Source organism: Rhincodon typus, chromosome 36 (genome assembly GCF_021869965.1).
Source record: "Rhincodon typus isolate 14 chromosome 36, sRhiTyp1.1, whole genome shotgun sequence".
Lineage (NCBI taxonomy): Eukaryota > Metazoa > Chordata > Chondrichthyes > Orectolobiformes > Rhincodontidae > Rhincodon > Rhincodon typus.
Window position 1 is genome coordinate 21,303,541 of NC_063367.1, and position 13,817 is coordinate 21,317,357.

The 13,817-nt window shown below is 39.7% G+C and overlaps 1 protein-coding gene across 6 annotated transcripts in view; it reads left to right on the top strand.

Moving 5' to 3' along the window:
• myo9aa (myosin IXAa) overlaps positions 1-13,817 on the top strand; it is a 308,137-nt gene that overhangs the window by 165,012 nt on the left and 129,308 nt on the right. For all 6 annotated transcript variants that reach the window (XM_048617105.1, XM_048617106.1, XM_048617109.1 and 3 more), the window contains 2 exons: positions 5,120-5,241; positions 11,165-11,306. In XM_048617105.1, coding sequence (XP_048473062.1) covers positions 5,120-5,241; positions 11,165-11,306 — 264 coding nt within the window. The remainder of the gene's footprint in view (positions 1-5,119; positions 5,242-11,164; positions 11,307-13,817) is intronic.

Here is a 13,817-nt window from a genome sequence, read left to right on the forward strand (position 1 = left end):
ACCCTTCATCAGATGAAGGGTCTAGGCCCGAAACGTCAGCCTCTCTGCTCCTATGATGCTGCTTGGCCTGCTGTGTTCATCCAGCCCTGCACCTTGTTGTCTCTAATGGCTAAGGTGTCTGACTTCACTGTGGATTGTGGTGTTAGCAAAAGATTGTGGTTTTGAGCTCTAATGTGATTGTTTGGGGTCTTATTGCACAGCAGTAGTGTCCCCAGTTCTGGACTAGATGGTCATATTCGGAAATCCCATCTGCCATGAAGATGTCTCATAACAAAATGCAATTTTTTATTTTAAAAAAAATGATTTTTGTTTCAGAATAAGTAAAGGCCATTGTGATATGATCATTGTTCTATGTAAGAAATTGTAAGCATAAGGAATGTAGGATGTTGAATATTTTTGGGGAAGTGCTGAGTCTTGTCTTTAAAGAAGGTGTCTTGCCTCTTGAGTGTCAGGTCTTTGGAGCTGTGAGAAACATGTCAAATAAAGCACACAACCAGACCTTGCGTGTAGTGTGTGGAGGTCACGCAGGACTGAGCTTTATCTTTCAGCTTTGATGCTGTTGAAGTAAAGCAGTTCAAAATAGTGGAGTATGTAAACTTGGCTGCATGAATATTCTCAAAGGAGTGGACATGAAGGATGGTTACTGCCAGAGCAATTTTGCTGCACTGTGTGAGCGCTTGCCCGGGATATTTGTTTTGCGGAGTTTCAAATAGTTTAAAAGCTTTTATGCCATCTGTGACCTATACACTAATGGTGCTAAGCCAGTTATTAAGCTTGCCAGATTCTTAACCACATGTCTTGGGGGAACCTTGCAACGTTAATTCATGAGTTTCCTTAAATGGTAAAGAATTATCTCTGGAATTGTGTATTTCCTTACAGGCTTAATCTCTTTAAGTGCTTAATTTATTGCTTTAAACTTGTTTCAGCAAAGCTGCAATGTAATATTTATGTTGTACTATTAGGTAAAAAAGCCTTTTTAAATGTGTATTTTTTGACATAAAGGATAAATATCTTTTGTCTGTGACCTATTGAATAAATTTGCTTATTAAATTTTTTTTTGTTTCCAAACATTCCAGGAAATGCTGACTCTGTGTGGAAATGTTACAAATGCCTTTCATATTAATAACGCTGTGACCTGAGACTAGGAAAGAGTGCTTGCTGGAACACAAAAACACATTATGTAGCTAGCTGTTGTTTTTTTGGCTGGAAATGGGCCAGTGTCACTTTGGCAAGCGGTTTGCAGTCCTTGAGGAATAAAACTGAATTTTAGATGAGGTCATATATGGCAGTCTTTTTGTGATGTTCTTTTCTCTCTAGACTCTCACTTGTTAAACACTGTTTGCATAGTTAAAAGGGGGCTAGAGGAATAATTGCTGCTGTTGCTGTTAGTAGTATTTATACCTTCTTGCATGGTAGTGCAAGACTGAAAATGGGTTGAGTGAGGGAGGGGGAGAGAACTAGTGGTTAATAATGGTGTAAACGCCTGTTCCTGTATTATATATTCACTGAAGAATGCAAAATAATGGCATTTACAGAGCTTTACATCATACCAGATGACTCAACATTTTTATCTGAACGAGAATAGCTCTTGTTATGTAGGTAAATATTAAGAAGCAACACACAATGAAATGACTGATTCATCTATCTAAGCTAGTTATTGGTCAAAGGTAAACAAAATTTGGAAAACACATAGTGCATAGTCTTTTGTTTCCCTGACCTATGGAAAAGGCTGTTGGGACCCTTTTAGCTTAGTTCATGATTTTAACCTGAAAGTTACTAACTGAGATTTGGCACTGCTGCAAAATTAGTCAAGCCAGCACTGCAAATACTATACTAATTCAAAAGTAATTATAGAATCATAGATTCCCTACAATATGAAGCAGGCCAATCAGCCCACTGAGTCCACACTGACCCTCCAAAGAGCATCCCCCCCCGACCCTCCCCACTACCCTATTCCTATAACCCAGCATTTCCCATGGCTAATCCACCCAGCCTGCACTTTGCTGGATACTATGGGCAATTTAGCATGGCCAATCCACCTGACCTGCACATCTTTGGACAGTGGGAGGAAACCCATGCAGACATGGGGAGAATTTGCAAACTCCAGACAGATAGTTGCTCAAGGGTAGAATTGAACCTAGTCCCTGGCACTATGAGGCATCATGCTGCCCCCTATCAAAACTATCAAATGGAGAAAGGCTTATGAAAGTTTGAGTGTACTCCTACTTATTGCTCCACATTAACAGCTCCAAACTGGTTTCATCAGGGCATTCCTCCCCAAAGAGATTATTAATACATCTCCCCTTCTAGCTCCCCTTAAGGAGGGAGCCTCTTGAATGTTTGGGTTACATATGTAATCTCAAGCTAGTCCTACATTGCTCAAAATGTCACCACCTTGACAGGTGATAAGGGAACGTAGAATTGCGGAGTATTGCATTTCCTCTGATGTTCTTAGAGTTGTAATTCACTGTTCTTCATGCTGTTCCTTGCTCCCTAAATCTGCACTGATCTAAATTGAGTTTTGTTATACCAAAGCTAAATAACATATACTGGAAATCTGAAATAAAAACAGAAAATGCTGAAAATACCTGAATGCTGCAAGTTTGGCAGCATCTGTGGGGAGAGAAAAAGGGTTAAGGTTTCATCTCAGTAATGAGAGGAGACAGAATTTTCCTAAATTTAGTCTCTCTATTGTTAGCAGTCATGCTTTTAACTGCATAGGCCTAAGTTCTAGATTCCTGCTGCAGACCTCTGCTTTACTCTCCTTGAAGGTGCTCTTAAAACCTACATTGTTGATTTAAGGTTTTAATGATCTGTCTTAATATCTTCGTATGTAGCTCCTCCAAGGGGAGGCAATGGCCTAGTGGTATTATCGCTGGACTGTTAATCCAGAAACCCAGATAATATTCTGGTGACCTGGGTTTGAATCCTGCCATGACAGATAGTGGAATTTGAATTCAGTAAAATATAACTGGAATTAAGAGTTTAATAATGACCCTCAATCCATTGTTGATTGTCGGAAAAAACCCACCTGGATCACTAATGTCCTTTAGGGAAGGAAACTGCCATCCTTACCTGGTCTGGCCTACATGTGACTCCAGACTCTCAGCAATATAGTTGACTCTGAACTGCCCTCTGGGCAATTAGGACAATAATGGACAATAAATGCTACGTAGCCAGCGAAGACCTCATCCTGTTTATGAATAAAGAAAAGAAAGTGTCAAATCGTCTTCTGATTATGTCCCTGTGAAATGCTTTGGGATGTTCTGCTAGGTTAAAAGTGCTACATGAATACAAGTTGTTGTACAAGCTTTTAAGATCAGCTTTGTCGCCATTTAAGTGCTTTCTGGGTTATCCTACTTCTGTCTTCCACTTTTTGCCTTTGGTAGTGTCCTGCACTTTTATGCAAAGAGCATCATCAGCTGTTCGAATAAAAATATGCTTGTCCTTCATTCGTATTTTTGAGCTGAAATGCTGACCTGAACATGAAGCAGCATATGCTCAGGAGTGGATTGGCTCCTCTTCAAACAGTATATTGTAATCTGCAGGTCTGGCAGCATCTGTGAAGGAGAAAACAGAATTAACATTTCGGGGTTGGGTGATCCTTCCTCAGAACACCGGACCCGAAATGTTAACTCTGTTTTCTCCTTCACAGATGCTGCCAGACCTGCTGAGCTTTTCCAGCAACTTTGTTTTTGTTCCTGATTTACAGCATCCGCAGTTCTTTTGGTTTTTATATTGTAATCTGCCTTTGGGAAAGAGGGGAGAGACTGCCTGACTGCACTAACACTGAGTCATACCCTTGAATCATTTTGCTAAGTTGCATACAGGTGAATCAGGAAATGGACTTTTCCGATAACCCTCATACTATTGATCCATCAGTATTTCTAAATGTAAAGGAAGGACTTTACATCTTCATTAATAAAGTGGATTTAATATAAGAACTGAAATGCTGAGCTCCTTGTTGAAATGGAAGCTGTTAAAATGGGCTTCTGAGGGATGGATCGGGAGTTCACTGGAACCAAATGCTATAACTTGTACTTAGCAGGTGCATCATATTTACACTTAAGAAGAATAATAGCCCAAAAATTACTTCCTGTTTAGATTTGCCCATAAACAGAAAGCTTGACCCTGTAAACAACTGAATCGCCTGTGATTGAAGATCACCTATTGATACCTATTGATTTGAGCCATATTTCGTAGATTTTATTGATTTTGCATCATTCTTTCAATTTATTTTGGACATTAGAGTCCAAAATGTCACATTCATCCTTTTACTGCCCAACTCTAATCTATCTTTCCTTTCCTTTTCAAGCAGAAACACATTTCTCATTAGGAGTCTCCTGTCATTCCTGGCAGCTTTCCAACATAGATACTACGCTCTTTTCAAAAGACTAGTCCTATTTTTGCACTTGTAGTTGACTTTTCTCTGAGTAGTTACACAAGTGAAACCATATGCTCTGCATTTGGACAGGCTGGAAATTAACATTTGTGTGTGCACCAAATGTCTGGGTTCCATGGCACAGCCTGTGTATCAGTACAGGTCAACCTCCCCAAAAAATGTTACGAAGAGATGTTGGATAGGCTGGAGTTGTCTTACATGGAGCAGAGGACACTAAATGGGAATGTGATGGAGATGTATAAAATTATAATGGATATAGACAGGAAGAAACTTTTTCCTCGAGTGGAGGGATCATTGACCAGGGGTATGGATTTAAGGTAAAGGACAGGAGGTTTAAAGGAGATGAGAGGAAAGTTTTTTTTAAACCAGATGATGGTGGGAATTTGGAACCCGCTGTCTTTAAGAGTAACACTTGCCCAAGTATTTATATGTGCACTCACGATGCTAAGGCAGATAAGGCTATGGGCCAAGTGCTGGAAAATGGGATTAGAATAGTTAGCTGGTTGTTGTTGACCAGCACAGACTCAATCAGCTGAACAGCCTTTTTTTGTCCGGGAGACCTGTATGATTCCAAATACATAACAGAAAGGTCCGAGGAAAAGAGGACAAGTAATATGTAAATATATTCCTTATCTGCATTTTGGTAGACTAATAAGCTCCTTGTAGTTTGGTTTATATTGCTGATTTTATACTTAACCTTAAATTTTCATCCTACAGGAGGAGTACAGGTCAGAAGGAATCAGTTGGCACAATATAGATTATACAGACAACAGTGGTTGCATTAACCTCATCAGCAAGAAACCCACAGGCTTACTGAACCTATTGGATGAGGAGTGCAAGTGAGTATTCAGAATAACCTGATACAATATATAGTCGATAGTGAATTTACAATATGGATACAACAGTACCAAATTCCTGTGTTCACAATATAATGAGACATATTCACTTAATTTAATTTAACTCATTAATATGTCTACTAAAACAGTAAAGCATGTAGTTTGGGAGAGTTTTCTTTGTACATTATTCCTGACTCTAATTTCTAACATAACCTTTTAATTGGTGGATGTCTAATATATTTAAACAATTCCAAGCCCATAATCTAAGAACGCAGTGATAAACCTTTGTTGTTCTAACTTTTGATGCTACTCAGACCTTTAGGTGGAATACCTTGCAATTACTTCCTGATCATAGCATTAAAGAAGACTAGATGTGGGCCAACAGCTAAATAGTCAGGAGGCTGGCAGTGGGTTTTTGAATAGAAAGTGAACAGTTCCATGATTGGAATGGAAACACAAAAGCTAGGTGCAGGCGTAGGCCGTTCAACCCTTAAGCCTGCTCCGCCATTCAGTATGATCATGGCTGATCATTGAGCTCAGTACCCTAATCCCACCTCCTTCCCCATATCCGTTGATTCCGTTAGCCACGAGCTATTTCTTCCACCTCCTTTGGTAGTGAATTCCACAGGTTCACTACTCTATAGGTGAAGAAATTTCTCCTGATTTCAGTCCTAATAGGGTTTACTCCTTATGTTTAAACAATGACTATGGCCACCTCAAATGCAAAGCGTTTTTCTTAACTGTGAAGTTAAACATAGTTGTGTGAGTTAATTTGAATGCTGTTCCTGCCTTTGTAAGTCTTTCAATATACTAATTTTCCTTGCTTCACATTTTTCCCAGAGCTAAGAAAATTATCCAGATTTGTGATTATGCTACTTCAATATAATTCTATGTAAGGAGAGTTAATTAACAATAAATTATTTTAGTTTAAACTTACCAGAATTATTTCTTATTTTACTTCCTGTCTAAACTGGTTGCAAACATCATGATCTGTTCAACGTTTCTTTTAAAATCAGTCTTCTATTTGACATTGTACAAGAAGAATTACATGCTAAAAATGGACAGTGTCGGCTCTGGAATTTCAGCAGTCTTTGCTGGTGGGTTGGAATATTTAAAATTTCAGTAGTTTGTCCTTGTGATTCATGAAAGTTACTGAACAATTCAGTCACAGATTATTTCCTCCAAACTTAGGTTGCATTCAAAAGGAACATTGTAAAGCACTAAGGTGAAATACTGGTGCATAAAGATATCATTATTCATAGATCAATTCTTAATGAATTAGGAGCATCATAGGAGATATACATCACATGGTATGGAAGAGGATTCATTTGAGGTTACTGTCAGGATAAGGGAATTGGCCATACTAGATATGAGTGTAATGAACTGTCCTCCTGGCATTTAAATTAAAACTGACTTGATGTAAAAGCAGCTAGAAGACTGTAGTGGAGGATGAGAAATAGCTTACATTTCATTTTATTTTTCTCTGCCCTGTTAATATCAATAACTAAACCTATGTGATGTAGTTGGAAATAAATAAGACTTACAGATGTATGGGGACCATAGGGACATTGCCACTTTAAGACATCAACACTGTGTTGTACTATAAATAGGATATTGTCCTGAATTTGCACCATCAAATTGCTACCTCCAGTGTTGACCTTGTCACAGGGACAACTTTAATGAATCATTTCAAAGTGGCTAGGACTTTGTTGAACAGTTTGGATAAGTCATTTTGGTTGTTTCAGAATCTGTCCAATGAAAGATTATTTTGTCAGTATCCATGATGGATACTTGCAAAGGTGGCGACTCTCACTGCTGTCTGTTCTGGTTTCTTCAGTGATTTGTAAAGAAGTGACAACACAAGGTTGTAACTATTAAAATACCTGGTAACTACACGTTCTTATTCTCATAGAGCATCAAATAGGATAGCCTGATCAGTGCAGTGCAATTTAATCTGAGATTTTATTTGTATTTTGTGTAAATCAAGCACAAATTGGAACCAGAATGTGACTGTCACGTAATCCCTGATGAAAACAAAATTGAATTTCATAACAGCAACAGAATCTGTCATCGCTGTAAATAATGTATATCTGTATGCTGGTTGGTAGCATTTACCTGCCCCAAGACAGACCTCTCACTCATTGGCCCAGAGGATCAAATCGATGTTCAAATGGAGGGGGTTACGGCTGTGATTATTTGTATCCAGGTGCTGGTGAATAACCGGTTTGAGATTGCTGCAAGGTCCTGGATCATGCTGCATTAAACCTGATGATTGAGACCAACTTGATCTAGCTGTGACCTATATTGTCAGTGAACAATAAACCCAACTCATGGGGCAGCCAACACTGCTAGAATATCTTCCAGGCTTAACTTGATTATCTTATGGAAAATATCATTACTTGCAGAAAATTATAAAAATGTGGAATTGCTGAAATTCAGAGAGAGCGCGAGCATCTGGGAAGATAAATATAGGTTAAAGCTATAGTTGAGGGTCTCTCATTCAAGCTCAATCTTCTGTCTAACATTTTCTACTCTTGCAACGAATCTGGGGCTTATAAAGAAAGCGTCGTTGGTCTCAAGACTCATCACAGAAGTAGTCATGCAAAGACTAGAAACTCCACCATCCCCCGCATTTAACCTAAACTGTGGATCCGGTATGTAGACGACACATTTGTCATTATTAAACGCAACAAATTAGAAGACACCCACCACCTCATCAACAGCGTATTCACAGGGATTAAATTCACAAGGGAAGAAAACAACAATCAACTTCCTTTTCTGGATGTTAAAGTAGAGCGATTGACGAACGGGAAGTTCCAAATCTCAGTATACAGAAAAGCAACCCATACAGATCAAATCCTCAACTGCCACAGCAACCACCCCAATGTCTCTAGGCCCGAAACGTCAGCCTCTCTGCTCCTATGATGCTGCTTGGCCTGCTGTGTTCATCCAGCCCTGCACCTTGTTGTCACTTATACAAGATCCTGGCTTTAAACTGATATCCCTGCAACTTCATCCGCAGATGCCTACAAAACAAACAACAGGAGTACACAGTACAACCTAACATACTGGCCACACTGCTGTACATCAAGAACATATCAGAAATGACAACAAGACTCCTAAGACCACTAGGAATCATGGTGGCCCACAAGTCCACAGCCACTCTATGACAAACACTCAGAAGGACTAAAAACCCCATTCCCACCACATGCAGAACGAACGTGGTTTACAAAATACCATGCAACAACTGCCACAAACATTACATCGGACAGACTGGAAGGAAACTAGCCATCAGAATACATGGACATCAGCTAGCAGCAAAACGGCATGACGAACTCTCCTTAATATCAGTACAATCAGATAATGAATGTCGTCCAGTTAACTGGGACAGAGTAACCGTAGTAGCCCAAGCCAAACATAGACATGCATGGGAATTCCTAGAGATATGGTTCACCCATACTTCAATCAACAATCATATAGAATTGGACCCCATATACAAATCCATACAGATCAAAACCGGAAATGACACTACTCACCATAACGGACCAGACAATATAAATTCCAAGCGGAGTAGAATAACACTGCTCATCGGAGGCTCCACTAATGATGTTACCTAGCATGGTGACGAAACGTCTGAACAAAAACAAGCCAGCTCGGCGAGCAAGTCAACAACTTCAACATCAGAATCTACTCTGTCAAGCCCCCTAAGAATCGTATGTTTCAATAAGGTCATCTCTCATTCTTCTAAACTCTAATGAGTACAAACCCAACCCACTCAACCTCTCCTCATAAAAGAATCCCTCAATACTCGGAATCAACGTAATGAATCTTCTCTGGATTGCCTCCAATGCCAGTATATCCTTTAATTGATCGGAAACTCAAAACTGTTCACAATATTCTAGATGTGGTCTAACTATTGCCTTGTATAGTTTTACCATGACTACCATATTTTTATACTCCATTCCCTTTGAAATAAAGGTCAACGTTTGAATTTCCTTCCCTATTACCCACTGAACTTTTATATTAACTTTTTGTGATTTATGCACATGGACCTCAAATTTCTTTGTTGTGCAGTCTTTCCTCTTTTAAGTAATATTCAACATTTCTGTTCTTCCGGTTTGTAACTTCACATTTTCCCACATAGTGTTTTATCTGCCAAGTCTTTGTCCACTCGTGCAACCTGTCTATATCCCTCTAGGCTGTTTGTATTGTCCTTACCACTTGCCTCCCCAGCCATTTTTGTATCATAATTGACAAGCTTAGCGATAGTGTATTCGTCCCTCACCGAAGGCATTAATTTCTGTTATAAATAATTGTGCATCCAGCACCAATCCCTGTGTTACATTTTACTATTCTGAAAATGCTTCCTTTTATCACAACTCCCTATCTTCTATTAGTTAGCAAATGCTTTACAATGCTAATACACTACCCGAACACCACAGGCTCTTATTAAATAGATTTGTATGGTACCTTATGGACTAAATACATTACATCTATTGGTTGCCCTTTGCTTCCTCAAAGAATTCTAATAAACTTGCCAGGTGTGTTTGCCCCTTCATGAAGCCTTGCTGATTCTGCTTGATTTTGTTACGTACTTCTAAATGGTCTGCTACTGCATCCTTTAAGGATCCTCTACTCCTTTGTCATTTCTTGGTTCTCCATTGTTATTTCCCCAGCCTTGTCCTCTAAGGGGCCTATGTACACTTTGGCCCCTCATTTCCTTTTCATATATTTAAAGAAGCTCTTGCTGTCAATTTTAATCATGTTTGCTAGTTTTCCTTCATAATTTATTTTCTGCTTCATTTTTTGGTCATCTTTTGTTTGCTTTTAAAACCTACCTAATCTTCTGGTTTACCACGAATGTTTGTTACGTTGTATGTTCTTTTTTCTTTCAGTTTGATACTGTATTTAACTTCCTTAGTTAATCATGGTTGTTTTATCCCTTTCCCTAGAATCCTGTCTTACTCACTGAGCTATATCTACACCATGAGTCACGAACTAATTTCTTAACTATCTGCCATTGTTCCTCAAGCATCTTTTTTACTATACTCCTTTTCCAGTCCACTCAAGACAACTCGCATTTCATCCCTGTGAAACTACCCTTAGTTCAGCACAGGTATTTCAACCCACGTTTCTCACTCTTGAACTAAATGCTGAATTCTACTCTGTTATGGTCACTGTTTTTTAGGGAATTTCTTACTTACTTTACCTTCCTCATTAGACATTCTCAGAGCCAAAATAGCCTGATTCTTGGTTGAATCCATGACATATTGACCCAGGAAACTGTCCCAAATATACTCTCTAAATTCTACTGGCTATTTTCGCAAAGTTGATTTTCCAAATCTGCATGAAGATGACAGTCACCCATGACTAGCGTACTGCCTTTTTTACATTCCCTCATTACCTCATGATTAATTCTTTCCTACAGAGCCGATACTATTAGGGGGTTCTTTAGACTACTCCCACCAGTGTAGTCAGCCCCTTGTTATTTCTTACTTCCACCCATATGGGTTCTACATCATCATATCCAAGATCATTTCTTGCTATCATAGTCATTCCAGCGGTGTCAGTTTAAATTATGTGATCAAGTCCTGGAGTGGACTTTTGATGTATGACCTGATTCTATTTGAATGCTACCAGCTGAGCTACATGATCAAATTAGCTCTTTCTTTTTTGAAACCCATTCCTCTCTTCTTCCCTTTATAATCTAGGGGTATTAATGCTGAACACAGTGCCACTCCAGATGAAATCAGTTAACTCAGCACAGGCCAAGGATGAAGCCTGTCTAACAAAGTTCCATCTTCAGTAGCAGGGTATGCTTTATGAAAGCTATGAAACAACTAGGTTAACTAGATCCTGCTGTTTCCACGCTGATAAGAATCACACAGCTGAGGTTTTATATGTAATTATTTTCCTTTCAATTCAGTTTTCCACAGGCAACAAATCAGACGCTGTTGGACAAATTCAAGCGGCAGTATGAAGGGAACAATTATATTGAGTTCCCAGCGGTGATGGAGCAAGCTTTTATAATAAAGCACTACGCAGGGAAAGTCAAGTACCAAATGAAGGTCTGTGCTGTGTAAATAATGGTCATCCATTGCTCTAGAAGAGTATTGAATAGGTATTGGAGGAGGCGTAGACCATCTGAACAGTAGAGTGCTTGAGCCAAAAAATGTACTTTGTGCAGTGCATCTAACATCCAGAGCAGGGAAAAGTCATGGTTCAGTCCGCAGTCTGTACTAAGTTGGTGAATAACGGCTGGAAAGCTGCAATGTGCCTTGATTAAGGACAGACAAATAAGCACGTTGCAGCTCCTGATCATAATCCAGTTACCCTTACTGAGACTTAGGTCATGATATTTATATCTTGATAGAGCTTCAATCGAGCATCATGTTGTGCTTTCCATGTTGTAATAACCCTTCATACTCTGATAAATTAATGATTTCTGGCTAGAGGTCTTTTGAAGTCAGCCTTCTGCTCTGGGCACCACACCTCCAAAAGGATATGTTGGCTTGGGATCAGTGGAAGCATAGATTCACCAGTACCATATAGGTACTAAAGGGATTAAGTTACAAGGATAGATTGTACTGTTGAAACATAGAAACGTAGAACAGGCCCTTCGGCCCATGATGTTGTGCCGACCTATTATCCTACTAAGATCAATCTAGCCTGCATACCTTACATTTTACTGTCCTCCATATGCCTATCCAAGAGTCGCTTAAAAGTCTCTGAATTATCTGACTCCACTACCACTGTTGGCAGTGCATTTCACACGCCCACCACTCTCTGTGTGAAGAACCTACCTCTGACATCTCCCCTATATCTTCCTCCAATCAGCTTAAAATTATGCCTCCTTGTAATAGTCATTTCTGCCCTGGGAAAAAGTCTCTGAATATCCACTCTATCTATGCCTCTCATCGTCTTGTACACCTCTATCAAGTCACCTCACATCCTTCTTTGCTCCAATGAAAAAAGCCCGAGTTCCCTCAACCTTTCCTCATAAGACCTGCGCTCCAGTCCAGGCAGCATCCTGGTAAATATCCTGCACCCTCTCTAAAGCTTTCACATCTTTCCTGTAATGAGGTGACCAGAACTGAACACAATATTCCAAGTGTGGTCTAACCAGAGTTTTATAGAGCTGCAGCATAACTTCACAGCTCTTAAACTCAATTCCCCTGCCAATGAAAGCCAACACACCGTACGCCTTCTTTACAACCCAATCAACTTGGGTAGCACCTTTGAGGGATCTATGGACGTGGACCCCAAGATCCGTCTGTTCCTCCACACTGCCGAGAATCCTGCCATTAACCCTGTATTCTGCATTCAAATTTGACCTTCCAAAATGAATCACTTCACACTTTTCTGGGTTGAATTCCATCTGCCACTTCTTTGCCCAGCTCTGCATCCTGTCAATGTCCCGTTGCAACCTACGCCAGCCCTCCATGCTGTCCACAGCTCCACCAACCTTCGCACCACCGGCAAACTTACTAACCCACCCTTCCACTTCCTCATTCAAGTCAGTTGTAAAGATCACAAAGAGTAGAGGCCCCAGAACAGATCCCTGCAGAACACCACTGGTCACCGAGCTCCAGGCTGAATACTTTGTATCGAGTATCACACTCTGTCTTCTATGGGACAGCCAGTTTTGTATCCAGACAACCAAATTTCCCTGAATCCCATGCCTCCTTACTTTCTGAATGAGCCTACCATGTGGAACCTTATCAAATGCCTTGCTAAAACCCATATACACTACATCCACTACTCTACCTTCATTGATGTGTTTTGTCATATTCTCTAAGAATTCAATAAGGCTTGTGAGGCATGACCTGCCCCTCACAAAGCCATGCTGACTATTTCTAATCAAACTGTGCTTTTCCAAATAATCATAAATACTATTTCTCAGAATCCTCTCCAATAATTTGCCCACCACAGAAGAAAGACTGACCGGTCCTAAGTTTCCAGGATTATCCCTATTCCCTTTCTTGAACAAGGGAATGACATTTGCCACCCTCCAATCTTTTGGTACTACTCCAGTGGGCAGTGAGGATGCAAAGATCATTGTCAAAGGGGCAGTAATCTCTTCCCTTGCTTCCCATAGTAACCTTGGGTATATCCCGTCTGGCCCAGGGGACTTATCTATCCTCATGTTTTTCAAAATTAAACTATGCTTGCATTCCTTGACTATAGACAATTAAAGAGATATCAAATTGACATGTTCAAGATGATTAATGATTTTGATGGATACTATGGCATTGTTTCTTTTAATGGGAATAAATCTCTTTCTTCTTGTAGATCATGGATTATAACCTTAAAAGTTAATGTTAGACGATTCAGGGTGATCTCATGGTGCACCACATGTAAAGTAATGGAAATTTTTCCTTTCCCAAAAAGCTGTTGAGTCTGGGAGTCGATTGAAAATTTAAGAACTATAATTGAATGATCATCTCCTCTTTCTATAAGTGCCCCCCCTCCAAAAAAAAGAAATTGGAAGAGGTCCCTGTGGACTTGTATATCCACATGAACAAAACAAAGTTGCTGGAGAAGCTCAGCAGGTCTGGCAGCATCTGTGAAGGAAAAAA